Source organism: Gymnoscopelus microlampas (assembly GCF_963454915.1).
Source record: "Gymnoscopelus microlampas genome assembly, chromosome: 8".
Lineage (NCBI taxonomy): Eukaryota > Metazoa > Chordata > Actinopteri > Myctophiformes > Myctophidae > Gymnoscopelus > Gymnoscopelus microlampas.
This window is the reverse complement of record NC_139945.1, coordinates 14,501,105-14,526,775: the sequence shown is the minus strand read 5'-3', so window position 1 is coordinate 14,526,775 and position 25,671 is coordinate 14,501,105. Positions and strand designations below refer to the sequence as shown.

The following is a 25,671-nucleotide window of genomic DNA, read 5'->3' as shown; positions in this document are numbered from 1 at the left end:
TGCAGCATCAATACATACACACACACACACACAGACACACACACACACACACACACACACACACACACACACACACACAGAGACACACACACACACACACACACACACACAGACACACACACACACACACACAGACACACACACACACACACACACACACACACACACACACACACACACACACACACACACACAGACACACACACACACACACACACACACACACACACACACACACACACACACACACACACACACACACACACACACACACACACAGACACACACACACACCTAAACGCACGCATACACAACACAAACAGACAGCACACCATCAGGCTTGTACGTAATCACAGAGACATTTGCTGCGTGATGTTGTTGATGCATTCTAATTTTACTTTGAAGAGAAGAAAGAGAGATGAACATAAAAGGAGAAAAACAAAACTAATTTGCTCTCTTATGGAAGGCTACGCTTGAATGAAGGCAACTCTAGCTGTAGCATTTTGTTTAATTAGCACCCAGGAGCCTTGCTGATGAGGTTCCTTGGCATACAAATGTAGTGCTTACGGAACTTTGTTGATGACCAATCTGTCCGTGGTCTTCAACCCCAGCATCCACATTCTGAGGGAAACGGGTAGCCATAAATAGCAGATGTACAAGCTCATGTTATCAGGCTATTTTTGGCGAAGAGATTTGGTGTGGACGGGGGGACGGGGGTCCAAGTACAGAGCCAACTCGGGTCCAGTTTGCTAAGTCTAGATGGTTTAAGTGGTTAAAGATCCTTATGAAAGTCATTTTAAGTGAAAAGTTTCAAAAAACAGCAGATAAGCTCACAAAGTGTCACGATGCTACGCGTTGTGAGCATGTAGATCAGTTGTTTTGCGTGACACTGTTGTACGATGAGGTATAAAATGGGGCTTAAGTGGTTAATCAAACGAATCGATTTAGTCCATAGTATTCACATTTTTCACGTCAATTCGTTGATATAAAAAACAAAACAAAATGATACAAACAAAAACATACTGAAGGGTTATATGATTAATCAAAAAAGGAATCGATAGAATAATCGCTATGAAAATAATCAATAGCTGCAGCCCTACGTGATATAGCTGGTATGTGCTTCGGTACGTATGGTAGTATCAGAAAGCCAGCAGTGCATGGCCATGAATGACACGCATACAGTGCAATCAGGCAATTACTGTACAAGGCAAGGAAGGACAGTACTGTAGATCACAATTATGTTGATGGATGGGCGGATAGATGTTTATTTGTTTTTCTTGGTGATATTTCTCCCTCCATGAGTTACGGACGATGTCAACGTTTTGTACAGCACAGCACACACAACACACACACACACACACACACACACACACATCACACACACACACACACACACACACACACACACACACACACACACACACACACACACACACACAGACACAGGCATGACACAGGCATGACGACCTCAACATCTCGGTGGCTCTCGCCGTTGCTGGATATATTAGACATGAATAATTCTTGGCGTTCGCTCTATTTATGGCCCCGATTTTAATGAGAAATCTTCATTCAGCGGCGGGAATTAGTCTCCGCTTCCCCGCCGCATGTTAGAGGCCTCGCATTTGACGCAGGATGTGTTAGTCTTAATTGGTTGCGTTCACAAACAGCTCTCCATTAATGGCTTCGTCAGCAGTTGGCACATGCATGTTATTGGTGACGGGACTTGTAAAGAAATATGACTCATGTTGGCGACGCCTCGTGCTGCCTCCGTTTGGCGCACGTCATAACCCTCACATGCCTTCCTCCAGCTGTTCATCCTCCCGATGAATCGTAGCGATGAGGCTCTCTTGGAAAGGATGGAACCGCATGACATCAATGGCATTGTGTGTTTGTGCCTGTGTTAGCATGGCCTACTTGTGAGAATCAGACGAACGCCACACGTATAGTAGCATTTGAGAAGCAAACGTGGGGACCCTTTTTCCTGGTTCTCTCACAAGAACAATTGTTGTTTTATGGTTAAAGATTTGGAGGGAGTTATAGGCTTCGCGTTAGGAATTTAGGGTTAGGATTTAGAGGTTAGGTTGTTTAGGGGTTAGGGTTGGACTTGTGCCTCGTGCACCAAAAATAGCCAATCCACTGCGGTGCGTTGTGATCTTGTAGATCGGCTATTCTCGGCTTAAGTTTAATGATGGCACCAAAAAATATATATTAAAAAATAGCATTAATAAAATCACCATCCTAAAGGTTGTTACACACCGGGGTGATTTTTTCGTGCGAATAATGCGTTTTTTTTTAAAAAACCTTATAAAGTCAATGGCTCCGTACATGGAGCGAAAAAGCGAAAAAGCGAAGCGAAAAAGCGTCTTTTAATTATTCGGAACGAGTCTGAATTTTGCGTATATTCGCTATTTTCGCCGGTGTCGCCCGGTGTGTAAGGACCTTAAATGTTCATGTCCTCACAAGTAATACAAACGTGTGTGTGTGTGTGTGTGAGGGTCTTAACCCTTTAAGACCTGGAACGCTTCTGTGTCACTTTTTCATTTGAGCTAAAAAGCATTATTTTACGCTTTGGCTATTCAAAAATAGCAGATATACAAGCTCGTAGCGCGTCACCGAGTGCCGCGCTACGAGCTTGTAGATCTGCTATTTTTGAAAAATCGTGAAAATGTGTGCAAATCTTTGAATATATATCGTTTAAAGCGAACATTTTTAACTTTTCTTATGGGGGTCCCTGGAACAACATATTTTGTTCCAGGGACCCTCACAAAAGCATGCAGTAATCCTGGTCACTATACTGCCTCCCCCTGGTCAGCCGGGGCGCCTGATGGAGGGGAAGGGAACTGGTTGGAATAACGTGTTCCTTCCACGCGCTACGTCCTACCAGGGAAACTCCCCCCTGTCAGGTGACAAGAAGGTCAGTTGGCTCTCATGCATTGAAGGAGGCATGAGCTCGGCCCTGGCCTCCCTAGGCTGGTGGGGGGAGTGTAGTGCCCAGGATCACTTAGCAAATTGGCACCGGGTGAAAAAAGGGTTACAAAATCGAGGGATAAAAATTATTTAAAAAAAAAAGAGAGATGGGGGTCGGCGGCCAAATACATATCATTTTGGGGGTCCTTGACATGAAAAAGTTTGAAGAACCACTGATATACTGTAGCATCATACGTTTTTTTTCAGAATACTGTTGGGATTTAGAAGACATTTGTGGAATCGGCTTCAGGTCTTGATGGGTTAATTGGTTTGTTGTCTTCTCCCCCCACTAGCTGTCGGAGACCCTGCAGGTCCAGACTCCTGCAGTTCCCCCGGGTCCCTGTCAACCCCCTCGGCTGGTGGGCAAGCCGAGAGCCAGGGAGGTGCAGCTGCGCTGGGGTGAGTCATGAATCATCGCTCTCTCTCTCTCTCTCTCTCTCTCTCTCTCTCTCTCTCGACTCGGATAAACGTGTGGGTTGAATTCCAGCCACCGTCGATGCATTTGTCTGTGTTTTGTAAAACGATGCCTCGAAGCGCAGCGCAGCATGTCGTGTTTGTGTCAGCGTGTGTGAGCATTTCACATCGGCCATTTATCTGTGTGTCGGCCGGGTACTTTCTTTTTTTTCCGCTTCCGCCGTGCCACTTCCTGAGTCAGGGGAGCTCACTTTATTTGAAGGATGTTGTGCCTGACGATAATGCTGCGGTTCATGTGGCTTTTCAGTGGAAAGCAAACCACAAGCCTTCAACCGTCACACCCTGTCAGTTTCCCTTTTTTGATAAGAGGGCGTTATGCCTGATGTTGTATACTTGGTTTCGCAGGGCCCCCTCAAGTGGACGGTGGCAGCCCGGTGTCCTGCTACAGCGTGGAGGAAGACAACAGAGAGGTGTACCAAGGCTCTGAGCTGGACTGCACCGTGGGCAGCCTGCTGCCGGGCAGAACCTACAGCTTTCGGCTCAAGGCGGCCAACAAGGCTGGGGTGAGGAAGAACACAAAATGCTTACCTGAAAGTTTTTTTAGTAAAAATAAATAAAAATGATAATTTACAGCTTTTCGGCTAAAACTGCTATAATATAAGGGCGCCTATGGCCTAGTGGTTAAATCGCATACCTCATAGGCTCTGATGCAGCCTGACAGCGAGCCGCGGGTTCGACTCCCGAGCCCGACAGCCTGCGTGACACTCCCTGTGTCATTCCCTGTCTCCCTCTCCCTGAGAAAATGTAATATTTTATCGGTTCGATACTGATAGTGCTGATTTTTAATGACAGTTAACCACTGTCAACCAGACGGCTCCTATTTTGGGCATGTCATCAAAGGCGAAATATGTTTGCCTATAATTCCAACTGTTTGGCTGTTTTGTCACACTAGTTGTCTCTAACAGTAACAGGCAGGCTGCAACTCCGACTCTTATTCAGGGGCGGCCTTAAAGGACAACTTTGGTTTTTTACAACCAATGTTTATGTTTTAGATTGTAATTAAAGTAAATAAAAGATGAGTGTTAAAAATTTTAAATTTACTGCTTTCTATAGTTTTAGCAATTTTCACAATCTTTTTTACAGTGTTTTCACAGTGGGCGGGGGCATTCTGTCCGGTGGCTAAATATGTATTTTTTTAACACAATAACCCGGCGTTTTCTTTATTATTATTTACAGTAGCTCTTCTAGCCCCCAATAACTCACATCTGGCTATCTCAGACAGCCGGACCTTTTTTATTGTGTAAAAAAGGCATATTTAGCCACCGGACAGAATGCCCCCGCCCACTGTAAAAAATATCGCAAAAAATGCTAAAACTATAGAAAGCAGTAAATGAAAAAAAAATTACACTCATCATTTATTTACTTTAATTACAAGCTAAAATATAAACCCTGGTTGTAAAAAACCAAAGTTGTCCTTTAATGATCTGGGGGCCCGTTTCAAGAGCTCATATTTTTTATTAATCGCCTTAGGTCTTAACCCATTAAGACCGGGGACGCATCTGCGTCTCATTTTAAGATTTCTTTGGGCTATTCAAAAATAGCAGATCTACAAAAATAGCACATCTATTTTTTTAATTAAAAAATAATTTGTGGACTGAAGTTGGTTTGCTTCCACAATCCATAATGATGCATTGAGGTTGGGGGCCCGTTTCAATTGAAACGGGTGAAACATAGGAAAGGCCGCCACTGCTCTTGTTAGCCATAGAATTAATGAAATGGAATGTATTTCTGGCAGCGTCAGATAATTCACAGTGCTAAAGCTTAATGAACATGACTCAGAGCATCGTGTTCAGAGACACATCGCAAAAGAACAGATCTGCAGTTAGAAGCCTTTTTTTTAAAATTATTCTATTCTATGAATAACTGATGACAGATTGGCTTTTGCTAAAACATGACACCATCACCGCATGTTGGGTTTAGGATTTGAACGATTCCGGTTCTTAAACGACTCCCTGTTAACGGTCCGATTCCTTAACGGTTCACTATAACGATTCCTATGCAGGGTTCCAAATGGACCCTTACAGGTCTGTATCTCTGAGACCCTTACGGGTCCATTTGGTTCCATTTGTACACTCAGAGTCATGATGGTCCTTGAAATTAAAACGGACCACCAGTAATTGTAATTGTATGGCAGACGTGAAGTCCACATACCAGCTCTGACAGTGTGATAAACCCAGTTCCTGAAACGGTTCCAAATGTGATTCCTCTGTGTTGGGTTCCTCCGGTTCCAGACCCCAAACCCTATAAACTGCATGCTTCTCTTTTTGCCCAAACAGTACGGGCCCCTTTCGGAGCGCTGCGAGGCGACAACGGGCCCCGGGGCCCCAGAAGCCTGCAAGGCCCCCTGCACCACATGCAAATCGCCCAGCTGTGTGGTGATCAGCTGGGAGGTAAGACATGGCTTATTTTCTCCTCTACAGTAGATCCATAAGTACCCAATACAAAATAATGATGTTATCGCGCAATAATAACTAGGGCCGTCACCATTACAAATTTAAGTTTGACGATTAATTGTCACTCAAATAATTGCGATTAACGATTTTCATTGTGTGTTTGGAACATATGAAGCCTTTTAGGCTTCGTAATAAAAAAAATGCACAGGGCAGATATGACAAATAACTCAAATATACAAAGAAATTATTGACATTTAATAATTGTAAAAAAAAAAGTAAAAGAAAAAAAAGAAATAGCTGATCTACAAGCTTACAACGCGTCACGAAGTGACGCGTTGTAAGCTTGTAGATCTGCTATTAGCTTGTAGATCTTCTATTTGTTATATCAGTTTTACCGTGTTCAGGTTTTAGTGGTATAGGTTTAACGGGCGACATGCTCTTTTCTTCCCGGTGTGTGTGTGTGTGTGTGTGTGTGTGTGTGCGCGCACGCGCGCGTCCCTCTAGGCTCCCCCGTGCAACGGAGCCCCCGTATCGGAGTTCCGGGTGGAGTGGGGGGCCGCCGAGGGCGTCATGCAGGCGTGTTACAGCGGGCCGGCGTTCAGCCACGAAATGAAGGGTCTGCTCCCTGCAACCAACTACTTCTGCAGAGTACAGGTGAACATTGCACCCTTATACAAGCTCCCTAAAGCAGTGGGTCCCCAAACTGGGGGGTCCCCAAATTCTTTTTGGGGGGTCCCCAGATGATTAGCTTAATGTGCAACATTGTTTTCTCACTCAACAGTAAACAAACCGCATAAGTGTGCACGGGATATCTGCATCTTCTAAACTTACAATTGACTGACTTTTCAGGACCTTTTTAATGCCAATGGTCAAATATTACGTAAGAAAGAGGCAAATATTGTGAAATAGCCGAACTACAAGCTCACAACGCCTCGCAGTGCGGCTATTTTCACAATGTTTGTCTGTGGAACCGAGTCAAACTCGTGCTTGTCAGGGTGGGGGGGTCCCCAGTTCAAATATGTTGTTTTTTTTTTGGGGGGGGGGGGGGGGTTGCGGCCTGAAAGATTTGGGAACCCTTGCTCTTACGGGTGATTAATACTTTTAAAAAAGTGCTGATCTACCAGCTATTTTCAGTATAGTAGTATAAATCAGGCATCATTAACTCCATGTAGCCTATTAGGAGGGTAAGAGTTTTGCAACGTTGCATATTATCTGGGTTGTTATTTTTTGGCCAAACTGCAAAATCTGAAGTAACAGAACATTTCTTTTCAAAAAGTGTCTCGGAGGAAAAACAACCAATTCTCTTTTTACTGTAGGAAGCCAAAGGAACTGAATTAACAGGCTCTTAGCCATACTGGGCATCTACATTTTGAAAGTAGGATATGACAAAAACAGAGTCTACAATGCAGTACTGATGGGCATAACACTATGCCCAGTATGCACTAATGTTTACATCAATGGGGTGAAATAGTATTTGGCCAGAATGTGAAAACCAGATCCCAGGCAGTGGTGGAAAGTAACTAAGTACATTAAGTACTGTACTGTCCAATTTCCAATACTTTTACTTCTACTCCACTACATCTCAGAGGCAAATACATTTATTTGAAAACTTTAGTTATTAGTTACTTTGCAGATATACATTATTATATTATTAAACATATATTAACCACTTTAACCCTATTTTATACCTAGGCCATTTGAAAATAGCAAGCTCACAACTACAAGCTTGCGTTGTGAACTACAAGCTCACAACGCATCGCGACGTGTTGTGAGCTTGTAGATCTGCTATTTTCAAATATTTAGTACTTTTACTTTTGGTACTTTAAGTTTATTTTGATGCCAATACTTTTGTACTTTTACTCAAGTACATTTTTTATTCTGGACTTTTACTTGTAACAGAGTATTTCTATATTGCAGTATTGGTACTTTTACTTAAGTAAAGAATTTGAGTACTTTTTCCACCACTGATCCCAGGTGTGGGGACTCTAAACTGGATTGCTGGGTATTTTATACGCGACACCTCCACCTTGTGTTCCTCTGGCATCACTACATGTGTGGACATTCACGTGTGATCATCCATTTTATTTAACAAACCATCTCTGAGGATTAAAATAGTACATTTTCCATTGCTAACTGATATTTATAAAAGTTTGATTAAAGGGACTACACCATGAATTAAAAAATATATAATAATATTTAATATCATATTGTTTATGTCCCTCAAATGTTTTTCAAAAGGTTTGAGCCTAAATCAAGCCTCAGATATACTCATTCCAACTAACTTCTCTCTGGCTTATAAAGCACTTTCACCTGCAATACCACATTGTCCTGTTTGGCACGGGGTGCTATTGAGCCAGTTTGTATGCATGTTATCTCCTGATTCTGTGTGGAAAAAGAAAAATAACAAGTGAACAACCGTTTTGGATATAATTGTTGATATGATTTAAGTGCAGGGGTCATCAATATGTCCGTAAACGGACAAATGTGTCAATGGCAAAGACTTGGTCTTGTCTGTGGCAAATTTGAGATTTTCTGTTTTACACACCATTATAATGTTCTTATTTTGATCATAAGACCCACTTACTGAATGTCAGTCTCCAGGTTTTCTTCAGAATATGTATGACACTGATTTACTACGACACTATGTATGGCACATTAGGAGTCCACTCCTATTGCGGTTCTCAAATATTTTATTTGCAAGGACCCCCATAACTCTGAGAGTGTACAAGTGGAACCAAATGGACCCTTCCATTTCCACAGTTACAGATCTGTTATGGTGATTCAGGGCTAGCTCTTTGTGTGTCTGGTAATACAAATTTTGTATGTCTGTGGCAAAAATGGAATGTTTACAAAAATGGCCACCACAAGCCAACATGGCGATGACCCCTGTTTAAGTGTGAAAAGTCATCATCAGTGCACCCCGGGCCCTGTTTTGTCAACGGGGTGGGGGGGGGGGGGGGTGGGGGGGAACAGCTTGCTGCTAGCGAGTCGCGCGACTGACTGTGTCAGGATTCGAGGCCACACTCACACAATCACGTGCACTGCAGCATGCGTCCCCTCCACCTCCGCCTCCTCCCCATGGGTGTGTATTGTGTATGGGCTTGCATCACCGTGCATGTGTGAGTGTGGCTTCAGGAAGTAAATTCCTAGCCTCGATCTCCAGGCTTTTATTTTTTGGTTTTGCTAAAAAGTAAAAGCTTGGAAATTCCTGTCCCAGCTGTTGGTACGCAAAAGCGCCTCGCGTCGTCTGATGTGCCGCGCAGAATTTATTTTGGCGACGCATGCGCACCAGTTATGTGCACCCCTGCTCATAGCGCGGCACCGAGTGCCGCACTACGAGCTTGTAGATCTGCTATTTTTTGGGAAATTTGTGCAAATCTTTGAATATATATATATATATTTATTTTATTAAAAACGAAATCTAAATATTTTGTAGAATCGGAACCTCAGGTCTTAATGGGTTAAGAGCGTCTGCTAAATGCCTCAATCGTAAATTGTAAATTGAAGAGATGACAAAAAAAAAGAAAAGAAGAAAAGTCTAGACCTCATAATCATCCCCTTTGTGTTACAGGCTGTGAACGTGGCCGGCGCGGGCCCGTTCAGCGAGGCCGTCCTGTGCCAGACGCCGTGCTCCGTGCCCGCGGCCGTCAGCAACATCCACGCCCTGAAGGAGGCGGAGCTGCTCGGCTACACCTCCACGGACGCAGAAGAGGAGGAGGAGGAGGAGGAGGAGGAGGATGAGGAGGAGGAGGAGGATGAGGAGGACGGTTCCCGGGCTCCGGCGGCTACGCTCTACTCTCCCTCCACCTGCCTGGGCCTGTGGTGGGAGCCTCCCTGTGACCACGGCTCTCCTGTCACCTCCTACCTGATCGACCTGGGAGAGCGGCAGCCCGTCTCCGTGGGCCCCGTCACCAAACACATCGTTCAGCACCTGCAGCCTGACACCAGCTACAGGTAGGGCTGTCACCACTGATGCAAAGTAACTTAAAGGGGCTACACCATGAATTAAAAAAATACATATTATATATAAATATTGCCCCCTAATACGTTTTAAACAGGTTCTAAGCCTAAAAAACACCCAGATATTTTTTCTCACAATCTGACTGTCTGTCATTCCAAGCTTTTTCAGCTGCAATACCAAAACGTCCTATTGGGCAGGGGGGAGCTACTGAGCAATTCTGTCTGGCCATCGTCAATGCAAAATCAGTGCAAGTGACATCACTTGCACAGCCATTCTGAAATGGCCTGTTCAGACACGCCCATTCAGGAAATCCATGAAATGAGCATGAATGACTGAATGTTAAAAAAATAATAATTTGGGGTACAAGAGACACTGGGGAGCCCAAAAAATACTAAAAACCTAAAAAAAAAATGAAATTCATGGTGTAGCCCCTTTAAGTATTAAGCACATTTACTCAAGTACTGTACTTAAGTACAATTGTGAGGTATTCTTTACTTTACTGGAGTGTTTCCAGTTTTTTCAGTACTTTTACTTCTACTCCACTACATCTCAGGGGCAAATATTGTACGTTTACGCCTCTACAATTATTTGAAAACTTTAGTTACTAGTTACTTTGTAGATTTTGATTATTATTATTACAAAACATACATTAAACATTTCTGCCCTATATACATTTCGGCCATTTGAAAATAGCCGATCTAAACAATGCGTCGCATCGCGACGCATTGTGAGCTTGTCTAAAAGCCTTTGAAAATAGCTTGTAGATCTGCGATTTTCAAAAGATTTGTATATTTTATTGCTTTTAAAAATGTGTGACACAGGACATTCTACATAATGAGTACTTTCTACTTTTGGTACTTTAAGTACATTTTGATACCAATACTTTTGTACTTTTACTCAAGTCAATTTTGAATTCCGGACTTTCACTTGTAACAGAGCGGTATTGACGCTTTTACTTAAGTAAAACATGTGAGACACTTTCCCCACCACTGGCTGTCACCGTGAACGTCCTCTGCATCAAGGGAAGCCTACGATGGAACAGCCAACCAGTCACTCTAAAGGGAAAGCCCCACCTTGTATACTTTTAACCCATTGAGACCTGAAGCCGATTCTACATGTCTCCTAAATCTCAACAGTATTCTGAAAAACGTATGTTTCTATATCAGTGGTGCTCAAACCTTTTCATGTCAAGGACCCCCAAAATGATATGTATTTGGCCGCGGACCCCCATCAAAATATGTTGTTCCAGGGACCCCCCAGAAGCAAAGATTTGAGCTAAAAATGTTCGCTTTAAAATATATATATATTCAAAGATTTGCACACATTTTCACGAATTTTCAAAAATAGCAGATCTACAAGCTCATATCGCGGCACTCGGTGCCGCGCTATGAGCTTGTATATCTGCTATTTTTGAATAGCCCAAAGTGTAAAATAATGCTTTTTAGCTCAAATCTAAAAATGACACAGTTCCAGGTCTTAATGGGTTAAAACCCAACCAAAACAATGGTTAACATGTCTCAAACATGTGACCGTTGATACTTTTAAAATCTTAGATATTTAAAATTAGGCTTTAGATATTCTATTGTTTAGGTATCAGACTTTTTGTTGTGGTTTGTTGTGTTTAAACTAGGTATGATATTCTTAAAAATGTGTTTTAGTCAGTTGTATGTTCTCTCTGTTTTGTTTTGTCGTGTTGTAGCTGTAATGTATTTGTACGTTGGACTACGGATGGAAAGTAGCTTATAGACTAAGCCCGGCATATTTACATGATATCATGTTTATTGATTGAAATGTTCATTATTAATGTGCACTGTCCCGGGAAATAAATGGATAAAGTTAAGTAAAGTACCATTGTGACATCTTAGTTTCACCATTACCCCAGTGTCTATATTCTGGGGGGAACATTAGTCACATATAGCCAATCTACAAGGTCAATTGTAACTACTGCACAGCACCACGATCGTATGGAGTCACGATTATGACATTTTACGTGACGATTAATTGTCACGCAAATAATTGCGATTCATGATTTAATTGTGTTTGTCGTTGTCGTTGAACACTGAAACATATACATAAAAAATCCATTTCTGTTTGGCTTTTGGGCTTTGAAGTTACACAGGGCAGATATGACGAATAATAACCTAAATATACAGAAATGACTGACATATTTTAGAACTTTACAACTGTTGTATAACATTAATTGTGGAAAAAGACGATCTACGAGCTCACAAAGCGTCGCGACGCGATGTGTTGTGAGCTTGTAGATCTGCTATTTCCACTACTTTTTGAACATGTTTGCAAATATATGAACATTTTTCAACATGGAAACGATTATGACGATTATGCAAAATAATTGCCATTATCTCAAATCATTTCCGATTATGTAATGATTGTGAGAGGCCTAGTCTGGAGTCTCACAACAACTTCCTTTTGCGTTCTCTCCGTGTGTTTCGGAGCAGGATCCGGATCCAGGCCCTGAACAGCCTGGGAGCGGGCCCCTTCAGCCACAGCTTCAAGCTGAAGACCAAGCCCCTGCCCCCACCCCCGCCCCGCCTGGAATGCACGGCCTTCAGCCACCAGACCCTCAAGCTCAAGTGGGGCGACGGCCCAGCCAAAGCAGCCGCCTCCGACGCCCTCCAGTACCAGCTGCAGATGGAGGACAGGAATGGCAGGTAATATATTGAAACATAAAAACTAAATCATACCTGTCGTCGCTGACGGATGGAAGTCTTGTAAGTCCAAAACCGTGTTTTTATTATTATTTTAAAAAAAAAACGATTAACCCATTAACTCATTCCCTGCCAAGAACGTAAAAAACGTAATTATTTCCAAGTACCAATTCTGCCAAGAACGTAAAAAACGTAATTTTGATAAAACATTGATTTTATAAAGATCTCACCGTCGAAGTGACACATTTCGTTGTAGCACACCCGGATACGGAAATGACGTCAATCGAAGATTTCCGTTTCCGCCTGCCGTTGCTCTAGACCTTCTGCTTCGCCATTATTCCGGCTTTGTCTTTCTCCGCCGTGGAACGCTGTTTAGAAACCGCTACTACTGCAAAATGGAATGTCGCCGATTGAAAATTTCTTCTCTGGGCCACTCGCACAACTACCCTGTGTGTCTACAAACAGTTGAACACGCGATCATAAGGGATTTAGTGAGGTCTGTTCACATAGCGAAACATGGTGTTTTTACGCTGGGCTGGAGGAGAAGGACTCCGCCCCGATCGGAATGTCTGTTGTCTGAGCGACGTGCACGGATCGCCGGTGTGTTTATAAACGATTGGACTTCATAATGAAAAAAAGAAAAATTGTGAAAATGTTAAAGTTATAAAAAACACGAAATCGCTGGCAGTGGGCAAACACAGCCAGAAATAAGTCTGGCAGAGAATGAGTTAAGACCTTGAACGCATCTGTGTCATTTTTAGTTTTCTTTGGCTATTAAAAAATTGTAGATATACAAGCTCATAGCGCGGCACGAGTGCCGCGCTATGAGCTTGTAGATCTGCTATTTTTGAAAAATCGTGGGAAAATATTATATACAGACTGAGTGAATGTAATTTCAGCAGAAGTACTGGATCTAGGCATTGACCTATCTACTTTATACCATTTCATGCTTAGCCACTGAAACCCCAGGATCTACAGTCTGGGGGGAAACATTAGCCAAAAATAGCCAATCTACAAGGGGTTGAAGTGGTTGACCACTTCAACCCCTGGGCTCTATACTAGTGGCTTTTCTGTTATTGTGGGGAAAGTTTTCGCTGAAATAGCTGATCGACAAGCTCACAACACGTCGAAACGTGTCGCGTTGTGAGCTTGTCGATCAGCTATTTTATTTTAAAGACGGGAGGCTTATTTGTCTTTGTTCTGTTATTCATCACCTTCACGCCACACTCTCTCTCTCTCTCTCTCTCTCTCTCTCTTCCCCCCCGCCCTCCCTGTTCTTGTCATTACAGATTTATCTCCTTGTATAAAGGACCATGCCACACTCACAAAGTCCAGAGGCTTAATGAGTCTACCTCGTACACGTTCCGCATCCAGGCCTTTAATGAGGCGGGCGAAGGACCCTTCTCAAATGTTTACACCTTCACCACCCCACGCTCTCCCCCCGCCCCCCTCAAAGGTACAGTGAAGAGCTACAGTGTGTTCCATTAGCATGTCATGACATCTGTGTCCAAAACTCAAGTACTGTTGGCTTTGAAGTCAGCAGTAAGTTTTTCTTTAACCCATTAACCCAACCCAACAGTATTCTGAAAAAAAAACGTATGTTTCTATATCAGTGGTTCTCAAACGTTTTCATGTCAAGGACCCCCAAAATGATATGTATTTGGCCACTGACCCCCATCTCAAAATATTTTGTTCCAGGGACCCCCCAGAAGCAAAGATTTGAGTTAAAATGTTCGCTTTAAAACAATATATATTAAAAGATTTGCACATATTTTCACAACATTTCAAAAATAGCAGATCTACAAGCTCGTAGCGTGGCACTGTAAAATAATGCTTTTTAGCTCAAATCAAAAAGTGACACAGATGCGTCCCAGGTTTTAATGGGTTAAGAACTGAGGCCGATTCTACAAATGTCATCTAAATCCTAACAGTTTTCTGAAAAAACGTGTGTTGCTATATCAGTGGTGCTCAAACTTTTTGATGTTAAAATGATATGTATTTGGTCACAGACCCCCCATCTCTCTGCGTCGCAGACGCGTTGTGAGCTCGTAGATCGGCTATTTTCAACACACAGCCAAGTATTAAACGGGCACAGCGTGACAGGCCGTCACGACACACTGAAAGCGTTATCGACGCAAGTGTCCCTGAAGCAGCTCGTCTCGTCCGTGTGTCATCACACATCGATCGTTGCTGCTGGGCAGAATTGTAATGTGTGTACTCTCAGAGTTATAAATGGTTAAATTAACTGGCGATTTGACTGTGTGCTGCTGTCTAAACTAAACCTGTATGGAGTGGACAGGTCACTCTTTTAGAGGGTGAAATAAGTAAATACATCGTTTTCATGCTTCTGACATAGGTATTAGAGGTGTGCAGAAAGACCTGTGGTATCTTTGCTCCAAGTTGTTATTCCTAAATCAACCATTGACTGTTTTCATTTCAGATTATCTTTTAATTGGATGTTCAAAAGCAAAAAAAGAAAATCTGATTCCAATAAATGTACAGTATAACTACTTATGTTATATTCAACATTTTTAAGGAGTTTAGAGAAAACATGAAAATATCATGGCTTTTCCAGATTAAATGATTGTCTAGGGGTAAACATTTTTCATTATAGATCAGTGTACTGTATGTCTAAATGATATATATTTGTTTTATTCATGCCCAGTATTTTCCCACAGAGCCCAGTCAGTTGATCTTGTTGATCAGAATGAAACTCCTTTAATACTCATTTAATCTGTTTACCATAAATTAATTCTTATCTCAAATGGAAACTTTAATCAAAAGTTTTTTCAAGTTTGGACGTTTTTGACAAACATGGGTGGTCGGGGGCTCGGTGGCGCAGTCGGTAGCGCTGTCGGCTCACAGCTAGAAGGTCCTGGGTTCGATTCCCGCAGGGGACGCTGTGGGCGCTGGGGGCGTGTCTTCTCCTCCGCGTCATCAGCGCCCATACCTAGGTGGGGTTGGCGAAAGGGCCTTTCTGTGTGGAGTTTGCATGTTCTCCCCGTGTTCCCTAGGGTAGGTACCCTCACAAAAACATGCAGTAATCCTGGTCACTATACTGCCTCCCCCTGGCCAACCGGGGCGCCTGATGGAGGGGAAGGGAACTGGTTGGAATAACGTGTTCCTTCCACGCGCTACGTCCAACCAGGGAAACTCCCCCCTGTCAGTTGACAAGGTGGTCAGTTGACTCTCATGCATTGAAGGAGGCATGAGCTCGGCCCTGGCCTCCCTAGGTTGGCAGAGGGAAGGTAGTGCCCAGGATTACATAGACAATTGGCACTGGGTGTAAAAAATAGGTTTACAAAATCGTGGGATAAAAATGTAGGTAAAAAAAAAAACATGGGTGCTCAATCATCGGTGGTCTAGGACTCTCTCCAAAATGGGGGTCGGCATCGGACATATCTAGCATGGATGGGGCTGTAATGATTGTAAATCAAGTGTGAGTGACACAGCCACAACACTAGAGGGAGCGACCATGATCTGGTGCTACCCACATTTAGAACAAACATGGGAAAATTCGCATTCTACTACAGTGACTCTGAATCACTGGTTTCTTTCAGAATTTACCTGAAAAATCATCTATCAGGAGACCACAGGGGGACGTGAATGTAAATTCCCATCGAAAGGAGCTGTCATTCACTTTGTATATATATATATTGTGTTTTTGTGCAATTTCTTTTTACGCTACTGTGTGCTTGAATACATAGGACCACAATGGAAGCAAGTCCCAGGACCTTTTTTGTGTTATTCTTTTAGCCTTAATGTCTGACTGGACAATGTGCTGTTTACATTTCTGACTAATTAAGTATTCAATCAATCAATCAAAAAATAAATGCTGTGTGTCCCTCCTCAGCCCCTAAGGTGGAGCGTTCAGAGGACAACTCCTGTGAGGTCACCTGGGAGTCCCTGCCCCCCATGAAGGGAGACCCCGTCATCTACACCCTGCAGTGCATGCTGGGAAACTCCGAGTTCAAACAGGTACATATCCACCTTGCTATGCTTTACGAAAAGAAGGCCTGTCACGATTTTGACATTTTGCTTGACGATTGATTGTCACTCAAATACTTGCGATTAACAATTTAATTGTTTATCTGTCCTTGAACATTGAAAAATGATTAATACATAATGCGTTCATTTTCTTTTTGGCTTTTAGGCGTCATAATAAAAGATTGCACAGGTCACATATGACAAATAATTTAATAATGTTATACTTTCAAAAGAAATGTAGAAATAGCGTAAATAGCTTTCTGCCATTTTCGGAAAATCATTTAAAATAATCGTAAAAAGAATAATCATTAAGTAGTTAACTTGCAGCCCCACTATTGTTGCTGTTGGGCAGAAACCTCTTCAAATTAAAGCAATGCCGTACTTGATCATCCTACAGCAGTGATCGGCCCTGTGGAGTTTTCCTGTGGTCCTGTAACACATTCCATATTTCCGAAAATAAACATTGGCTGGTTGGTTGTACAGGATGACCATTCGTTATGTTTTTCATAACCGTTAACCTCAACACGTTGCCTTCTGTCCAGTGTTTTGTCCCATAGTACGAAATGTATGTCCATTGTTACAGTACATGCTATAGGTACTATAGGACCATAATGGACATGGTGACGTACTGCTTCATACTGCATTTAGATGTTTGAGAGGATCAATTCTGTGCCAGACCCGTATAGTGCACAGGCGTTACAATTTCGAGAATATAGGAAGTATGCATTTCAATGTGTTCTGTGTACGGGTCCCTGGCACGGAAACGTCTTTGTGAGAAGAGTAGTGGGGGCAGGCTAACATTTTTCTATGTTTGTTTTAATTAATCCATTAAGACCTGGAACTGTGCCATTTTTAGATTTGAGTTAAAAAGCATTATTTTACACTTTGGGCTATTCAAAAATAGCAGATCTACAAGCTCATAGCGCGGCACCGAGTGCCGCGCTATGAGCTTGTAGATCTGCTATTTTTGAAAAATCGTGAAAATGTGTGCAAATCTTTGAGTATATATTGTTTTAAAGCAAACATTTTTAACTCAAATCTTTGCTTCTGGGGGTCCCTGGAACAAAATATTTGGAGATGGTGGTCTGCGGCCAAATACATATAATTTTGGGTGTCCTTGACATGAAAAAGATTGAGCACCACTGATATAGAAGCATAGATTTTTCAGAAAACTGTTGAGATTTAGGAGACATGTAGAATCGGATTCAGGTCTCAATGGGTTAAAGGTTTTTGTTTTTATATTTTACCTGGCTGAAAATGGGCACAGGCTCTTATAATGCGTTTTATGAACCATTAGTACCATTAGGGAATTAGTGCATCGTGACGTTGAGTGCTTGGGTGAAACACATGACAGTGTAAAGACTAATGGATGAGATGGAGAATTATTTCTTTGGTGTTGTTACGATCCCGTCTAGGGGAAATGAAAGGATCGTGACATAAGGTTTATTAATGACCTCATTTTGGTTTATTTTAGGTTTGAAATGATTTTTTACATACAATGGATTTACAAATAGACCATTTTCAAGACATGAATTTAACCTTAAACATACACCGAAAATAAGCCCCGGCATAAAGCAATAACCAAATCAACCAAGCTAAACCTATACTTACTTTTAAACCTCTTACTAGCCTAACCTACACCAAATGAAAATAGAACTCTGCTCTAATCTAAACTATATCAAAAGTTAGGCTTTGTACAAGAAACTGGCGCCGGTGGCTCTTTAAACAAAATTCACAGCAGAGTTGTGGAGGAATCAAATCAAGTCAAACTGCTAGACAAGTAATGCTGGGAGGTACTGTAGCTTCTGCCAGCATTTTTAAGAATTCTGACTAGAACCACAGAATATTTATTTCCAGTATTATCGATCCCCTGATGGTTGCTAATCACGGAGGAAATCACTGTGCTTCCGTTCTCTTTTTATACGCAGTTGAAAATAGCATGTTTCGCCAAAAATACATAGTAAAACACAGGAGCCGAGATACAGGATTTTAGAGTAATAAGTTAACCAGGAAGTGAATGGAGCAGTAAATCTTCGGATCACGTTATCTTGGGTTCTGGACGTTTTTCCCCAAAAAACTAAATGACGGAGATATCCGTCAATGGCAGTGAATGTGCTAACTCACTGAGTGCCAGAATTATTTCTGGCTATTTTTGGCCAGTGCGTTTTTTTTTGTTTTTTTTTTCAAAGTAAAAAAAAAGTGCTTAGGAAGCGAGATACAGCCTTTTTCAGTTATAAGTTAAACAAGGAGTAGATGGAGCGGCAAATCTTCAAATGATGATATCTTGGGTTCTGAACGTTTTTTTTCCAAAAACACGTCAAACACGTCATTGGCACGTTGCGCCATAGCGGTAAAACACGTGAAACACGTCAATGGCACTCCATGAGGTAAGACCTGTAATGCATCTGTGTCACTTAAGAATTCTTTGGCTATTCAAAAATAGCAGATATACAAGCTCATAGCGTGGCACCGAGTGCCGCACTATGAGCTTGTAGATCTGCTATTTTTGGAAGAATCGTGACAATGTGTTCAAATCTTTGCATATATATTTTTTCAAAGCGAACATTTCTTACTCAAATCTTTGCTTCTCGGGGTCCCTGGAACAAAATATTTGGAGATGGTGGTCGGCGGTCAAATACATATCATTTTGGGGGTCCTTGACATGAAAAAGTTTGAGAACCACTGATATAGAAACATACGTTCTTTTTTAAAAGAAAACCTGTTAGGATTTAGAAGACATTTGTAGAATCGGCCTTAGGTCTGAAAGGGTTAAATAGAAGGCCCTCCAAAGTGATTGGTCCAGCATGATTGAAGGTGCCCCACCAATCAGTGGCAGCCAGGTCTCGTCCACAGCAGGACCTGAGCTGGATGAATGCATGTCGGGGTTGCATAGCAATGCAACAGTGAATACAATAAATAAAACCCTTTCATGGAACACAAATATGTAACGGGTGTGATGGACCAAGTCCACCCAAAACTCAGAAGTAAGTAGCTACAAATAGAGAGAGATGGCATGTAATGGACGAACTGCACTCAAAACTCATGTTGTGCTCTTTATGTTGATACTAGAGGTCCGGGCGCCCTAGGGTGCCTTTTTTTTCATGAAGGTGGTTGCTTGTTTCTGGCGCACATCTGGCAACACTGACCTGCTGCTTGTCTTTTCCAAACGTGGCAACCCATACTGCCGGTCGGTGGCGGTGCTCACGCTAAAGGGAACAAAATGGTGTACCCGTGATGTTGTCCGGCTCGCGGTGTTTCGGTGTCACTCGGCGGTGACGCTAGGGAACAACATGGTCGACCGTAATGTTGTGAGTTTGTGCTGGCCACAATTAATTATGCTCCGAGGGGGCAGATGTGTGGTGAGCTATGAAAAGTAGCCTACGCCACACGTAAATGAATTGCGCGCGTTGTGGCTTGTGTTGTTAGTGACATGTGATATGTTGTTGTTGTTGTGTTTAGTGCGAAACAATGACACATGAAATTATGGCTTTTCATCTTTCCAATGTATTATAGGATGTCACTGAAAATGCCCCCCTGCCTAATCTAGTTGAATTCCCCTGTCCTACTGCGTCACACAAAAGTAGCGTTTCGAGCTTGTCGATTGGCTACTTTTGCTATTTTGGCATTTTGAATCCTGATATAGGTAACCGTTTTGGACATATGAGGTTTCCACCCGACAGAGACGATGTACAGTAGTGCTATTGTATGGAAGTGGAGATACAAATGCGTCCAAGAGGCATGAGGTTCTGACAGCGCTCTGTATTGGTCATCATCGCTGCCTTTAAATTAGCCATTATGTAAAGGTCATTGATCCCTGAGCAGTCCCAGGTGTCTAGCGTGTGACAACAAGGTCATCCCTCTCCGTAGCCTCCGGCGGTCTTAACCAGGAGTAATGGCCGCCACCAGCGTATGTACGTACTATTATGCTAATATCACTGCATCACACGGCTCAGTCTGGTGAGTGAGTTGATGTATGACGTTGCCATTCTGCACGAGCTGTATTATGTGCCTGTGTTTCCATAGAAACACAGGCTTGTTTTTCAGCATGTTTTTTTTTTAGCTGAGGGGCGATTTGGAGGTGGATATCGTTGTTGTCGTCGGGCAGAAACCTCTTACCTCCGTATTGTAACTTTTTGTGTATTTGTTTGTAAAGGAATGCCCTACTTGATCATACTACAGCGTCACTCAAAAGAAGCAGATCCTCAAGCTCGAAACGCGGCGCAAAGCAACGCGTTTTGAAGTCTTTACCATAGAAATGAACAGTGGCGTGCACAGCCATTTTGAGGGGCAGGTGCTCAAGTAAATTATACTTTTTTTTGTTGACTTGGTCTGCTCTTTTTTCCCTCTACACCTATACCTCTTTGCCAAACATTGCCGATCTACAAGCCCCAAGCTTGTAGATCTGCTATTTTTGGCTAAAGTTCTCCTCAGAAAAGGGATGCTAGGTTACGAGTGGTTATGGTAAAAAGAAAAATCATATCACATAAAGATTTGGCGGACCCCCTGTAGTAACTCTGAGGACCCCCTAGGGGTCCCGGACCCCCTGTTGAAGACCCCTGCTGTAAACTTATTTTTTTCAAAAGGGCACTTCTGGTCAAGAGGGCAAAGGGCAGCTGCTCCAGCACCACCTATAGTCTATCTGTGCACGTCCCTGGAAATGAATGGCTGACTGGCGCTGCCATCTCAAAAGTACAGGCAACGTTCTCAAATGGGAAATGTAGTAGGATTCATTCACACTATGCCTGACCTGTAATGTTTTCCCCCCCGTCTGCCTTTTTAGTCAGACCGGCAACAAAGTCAAATTATTTTCAGTTTTGGCAGGTCTTGTCGAAATGAACAGAGTTCCTCTGAGAACAAAAGTGTTTTCTACTCGCTGTGGCAGAGTTCTGAATGTTGTACCCACCCACGGGTCTTTGTCCTTTTTTTTTTCATTCTGCTTTGAAATAATTTGTCTCAGATTTTGCTACTTCTGGTGACAGACACAGTAGACCATTGGTTCTCAAAGTGGGGTCCGGGGACCCCCAGGGGTCCTTGGGGGGGGGGGTTCCAGGGGGTCCCCAGCAAAATGTGTTAATATAGCATCACAATATTTTTTACCTTTTTATACTTTGGCTATTTTTGAAAAAACGTGAACATTTTTGCAAACCTTTGGATATATATTTTTTGTTTTTATTCAAATCTTTGCTTCTGGGGGTCCCTGTCGAACACGATGTTGGCATTGGTGAACTGCCAAAACCAACAATGGGTTTGGTAGTTTGCTTTTGCTCCACAATGACTTAATTTTATTCTTATTGACCAAATAAAGCCCGAAAAGCTTAACCAGGGCTTTATCCTTTTTTTCCCTCTACACCAAATCTTTTCAGCGAAAATAGTTGATCTACATGCTCACGACAGGTCACGTTGCAAGCTTTGAGATCTTATTTTTTCAATGAATGTTGGCCTAATATTGACATGCCCAGAATAGAGACGTTGGGGTTTACGTTGTTAAATAACACATGTGAAAGATAAAAAACATGGCCACTTGTAGTCTCTCTCTCACTTGTCTTTCTCTCCCTCTCTTCATTACGTCTGTTGTTCTCAGGCCTACAAAGGTCCCGCCACGTCGCACCACGTCCACAGCCTGCAGGCCAACAGTGACTACCGCTTCCGGGTGTGCGCCATCAGGCAGTGCCAGGACGCCCCGGAGCTGAGCGGGCCCTACAGCCCCACGGTGACTCTCTTCCCCCAGCGCAGCGACCCGGCGGCGGGCAGCAGCGCCGCGGGCCCCGCCGGCGCCCGAGGCGCGTCGGAGGCCGGCCGGCCCCGGCGGAGCCTCAGTGACGAGCAGTGCGCGTTCCTCCTCCTCATGGTGTTCGCCGTCATCGCCATCCTCATCGCGTTCGTCATCCAGTACTTTGTCATCAAATGAGGCGACGTCCCCCGAGCAGCGCGGGTTATTAGCTTTATTTTCCCCTTCATTTCTGTTTTGATTTATTTGTTTTCTACCTACTTTGTCTTTTTTTTTTTTATTATTATTATTTTTTCGGCATCGACAGATTTGATCGCGTTAGCCGTGCGCGCGTGGGAGCCAGGGGTATAGAGGCAGAAGCAGAAAGGGGCAGCCTGAATAGCGGTAAGGGAATAGCAAGGAATCGTACGGAACACTCTTCCCGAAGCCTGATTCTACTAAAGTTGCGCATCGTGTCTCACACCGACAATAGCAGATCTACAAAGCTCACAACTTGTCGCAGCGCGATGCTTTGTGAGCTTGTAGATCGGCTACTTCCGGCGCGAGAAAAAGCAACGCCCACTAAGTATAAATGAGCCGTGAGTCTTGTACTTTGATTCACCCCCACTGGGCACACACCAGTTTTCAACGAAGCTCTCTTATTCCATTCTGATTGGCTTCCCCGCACATGGACCCTCGGGGAACAGGAGGGTCGGGATTAAAACCTTATGCAACATTATAAACCATATGATGTGTGCATAGAAAATAATCGTTATTTATAGTTATTATCGTACTAGACGGGTTGTCTAGTATGAAACAAATGTTTTTGATAGATGTTCCAAAAATCAATAGGTATGTAGGTATGATCTCAGCCTATGTTCTATTTGATGGTGGGACCGCGGGGGGTGTTCAGGTGCGGTATTTGTAGTTTGTGCCACAGAGGGTACAGTACAGTACACGGCCAGCAGGGGAAGTCAGAGGCTCCAGGATCAGGTGAAATGAACCGCCCCCATTACTTAAACCCCATATGGTTGACCGGAGTCCCTCAGGGCTTTATACTAGTGTCTTTTCTGTTTTCTTGTTATTGCGGGGGAAAGCCTTCGCTGAAAATAAGCCGATCGACAAGCTCGCAACGCGTCGCAGCGCGACGGGTTGCGAGCTTGTCGTTCTGCTTATTTTCGGCGTTAGCCTTCCCCCGCATGAGGATGCTGGGGTTTAAGTGGTTTTGAGGCATAGCGAGATGAGAAATCTATAATTGTTGTTCGCATTATAGAGCATTCATTTAGCACTTTCCGAAACCTTTTTGATGTTTAAGAATGTTTAAGGATGCAAAAATGACTGGAGAAATGTTAGTATATTTTTGTACAGTAAGACACGAGGACCTGTAAGTTTGAGGTGGAAAAACTAAACAAAGAAAAATCGCTCGGTAGAGAGAGTTGGAAAACGAAACAAAAAAAACCCCGAAACAAAACAACAACCAAACTAACACAATAAATTCTATTACTTTTTACTATCATATAGTTATACTGTAGCTTCTTTTTACAATCATGCAGCTGCTGCTTTACTCCAAAATTACATTGTTCGGCACAAAACAATTTATGCTTACCTGTATGTTCTGTTGTTTTTTCGTTCCCAGTAATTGATTTTGCACTTAGTGAAAGAAAAGAAGAGCCTTGACTGGTTGTGTCTTGGTCTTGTGATGCATTTTATATAGAACACATTTTGAGATTGTGCGAGCCCTCATGTTTTTTTTGTTTTTTTTGTTTTTTGGGGGGGGGGTGTTTTTAAAATTTGTAGTATCCCATCACGTGTCGCTGAAACAGCCGATCTGTCTCAAGAAAAGAGAAGGGTATGAGGAACAGGTGTTTCAGAGGCCTTAATTGATTGAAGAGGGGGGGGGCATCTTGGGAGCATTGTCTTGATTTCTCTTAAGTTTTCCTAATTATTACTTTTATTTTTTGTTATTTTTTTTTTCTTTTAGTAAACACTAGCGTTTCATTTTTACTCTTAAGCAAAACATTTATTTTGTGTTAGTGATGGTGCATACCGGTAATCATGAGAATATAAATTTGAAAAGTTAGGTTCTAGGCATTAATTTTGTTTATTTTTTTTCCGTCAGGTCATACATGTGTGAAGTCTATTTTTTATAATATTGAAGTTAATATAAGTCAGTAACTCTCCAGAGAAAAATAATCCTTGAGTACTCATGCACCATGGAAAGCGAACGGCAGATACAAAAATTGTGTTCTCTCATGTGCTTCATGTGAATCTAAATTTTTGCCTTCTCTCTGTGTGTTTAAGTATTTGTAACAGATTGCTAATGCTGAGTTTTCAGTAGTAATCTGGCAGTAGGGTCTAGTGTTGTGTTTGGTTAATGGGCAGGAAAAAAAAGCAATTTAAAAATAAATAACTGCTGTTGCAACCGTCACCTTGCAAAACGTGTTGGAGAATTACATGATTTGGTCTTTTCAAGACATTCTGCAAAAAAATGTCTTCTCTTTGTCATTTAAAGAATTAAAACAAAAATCCTATTTTTGATAGTGATTGCAACGTGTGCCATTTTAATATGTCCTCGCCCCGGAGGTGAAACTACCTTTTGGCTGTGGAGACGTACAAAAACAAAACGCTACAAAAAAATATATAAGAATAAAATAAAATATGCACAAAAAGAGACCATTTTTATGTAATTTTAATGTTTGCAGTTACCTCATACACCGTACATTCCAAAATGAAAATTTGTTATACTCTACATAATACCAGACATATCACTTTAAAATGTTCGTTATGGGAAAAAAAAATGTATAATCATAGGTATGTATCTAAAGTGTATCTGTATAGCCATGATATCGACAAAGGATCCATGCACAATAAAAGATTTATAATTCTTAATCACCTTTTGAAGTTCTGGCTTTTTCTTATGTTTTAAGTATTGATACTTTTACTTAAGTAAAAAACGTGAGTACTTTTTCCACCACGACTTAAGGTCTTGTTGAGGGACAGATTGGGGGGGAAAGCATGATTCAAGAAACGGTCTTACAGGCTCTGCCTGTCGTGTCACTCAGACCTGAGTAAACACTTACTCTGTCTAGCAAACAGAGCTGGGAGCTTTCTGCTGCTTTCTCCTGCTTCTGAGGTCAGGCTCGTGCCATGAGACGTGGCTCTGGTAAGACTCAACCCTCAAACTGTACATGTTGCTGTGAGTGGTGCTGTGAGACCACAGTAAACCACACCAGCGGTCAACTGTGGTCGTACACAGACTTTGACTTGTAAAAAGAACAGAGCCCACTCTAGCCATGTCTTCTTCTTTTTTCCTTCTTTTCCATCAAACAAATATCCAACATATCAGACAATCTACGTCAGGGGTCTTCAACGTTTTCAGGCCAAGGACCCCCTAGCTGAGAGAGAGATGAAGCAGGGACCCCCTCTATATTGTATACAATTCAGATAAACCTTTGCTGCTGTTTTTTGTTCCCTCTACACACCTATAACTCTTTGCCAAAAATAGCAGATCTA

General features: G+C 42.5%; 1 protein-coding gene across 3 annotated transcripts in view; it reads left to right on the top strand.

Annotated features, from left to right (window-relative positions):
• Positions 1-25,039, top strand: part of fndc3a (fibronectin type III domain containing 3A) — a 120,200-nt gene extending 95,161 nt beyond the window's left edge. For all 3 annotated transcript variants that reach the window (XM_084065219.1, XM_084065220.1, XM_084065221.1), the window contains 9 exons: positions 3,261-3,366; positions 3,787-3,944; positions 5,718-5,831; positions 6,339-6,488; positions 9,406-9,788; positions 12,255-12,467; positions 13,754-13,920; positions 16,318-16,442; positions 22,033-25,039. In XM_084065219.1, coding sequence (XP_083921345.1) covers positions 3,261-3,366; positions 3,787-3,944; positions 5,718-5,831; positions 6,339-6,488; positions 9,406-9,788; positions 12,255-12,467; positions 13,754-13,920; positions 16,318-16,442; positions 22,033-22,359 — 1,743 coding nt within the window. In that variant the 3' untranslated portion in view covers positions 22,360-25,039. The remainder of the gene's footprint in view (positions 1-3,260; positions 3,367-3,786; positions 3,945-5,717; positions 5,832-6,338; positions 6,489-9,405; positions 9,789-12,254; positions 12,468-13,753; positions 13,921-16,317; positions 16,443-22,032) is intronic.
• The last annotated feature ends 632 nt before the right edge of the window (positions 25,040-25,671 follow it).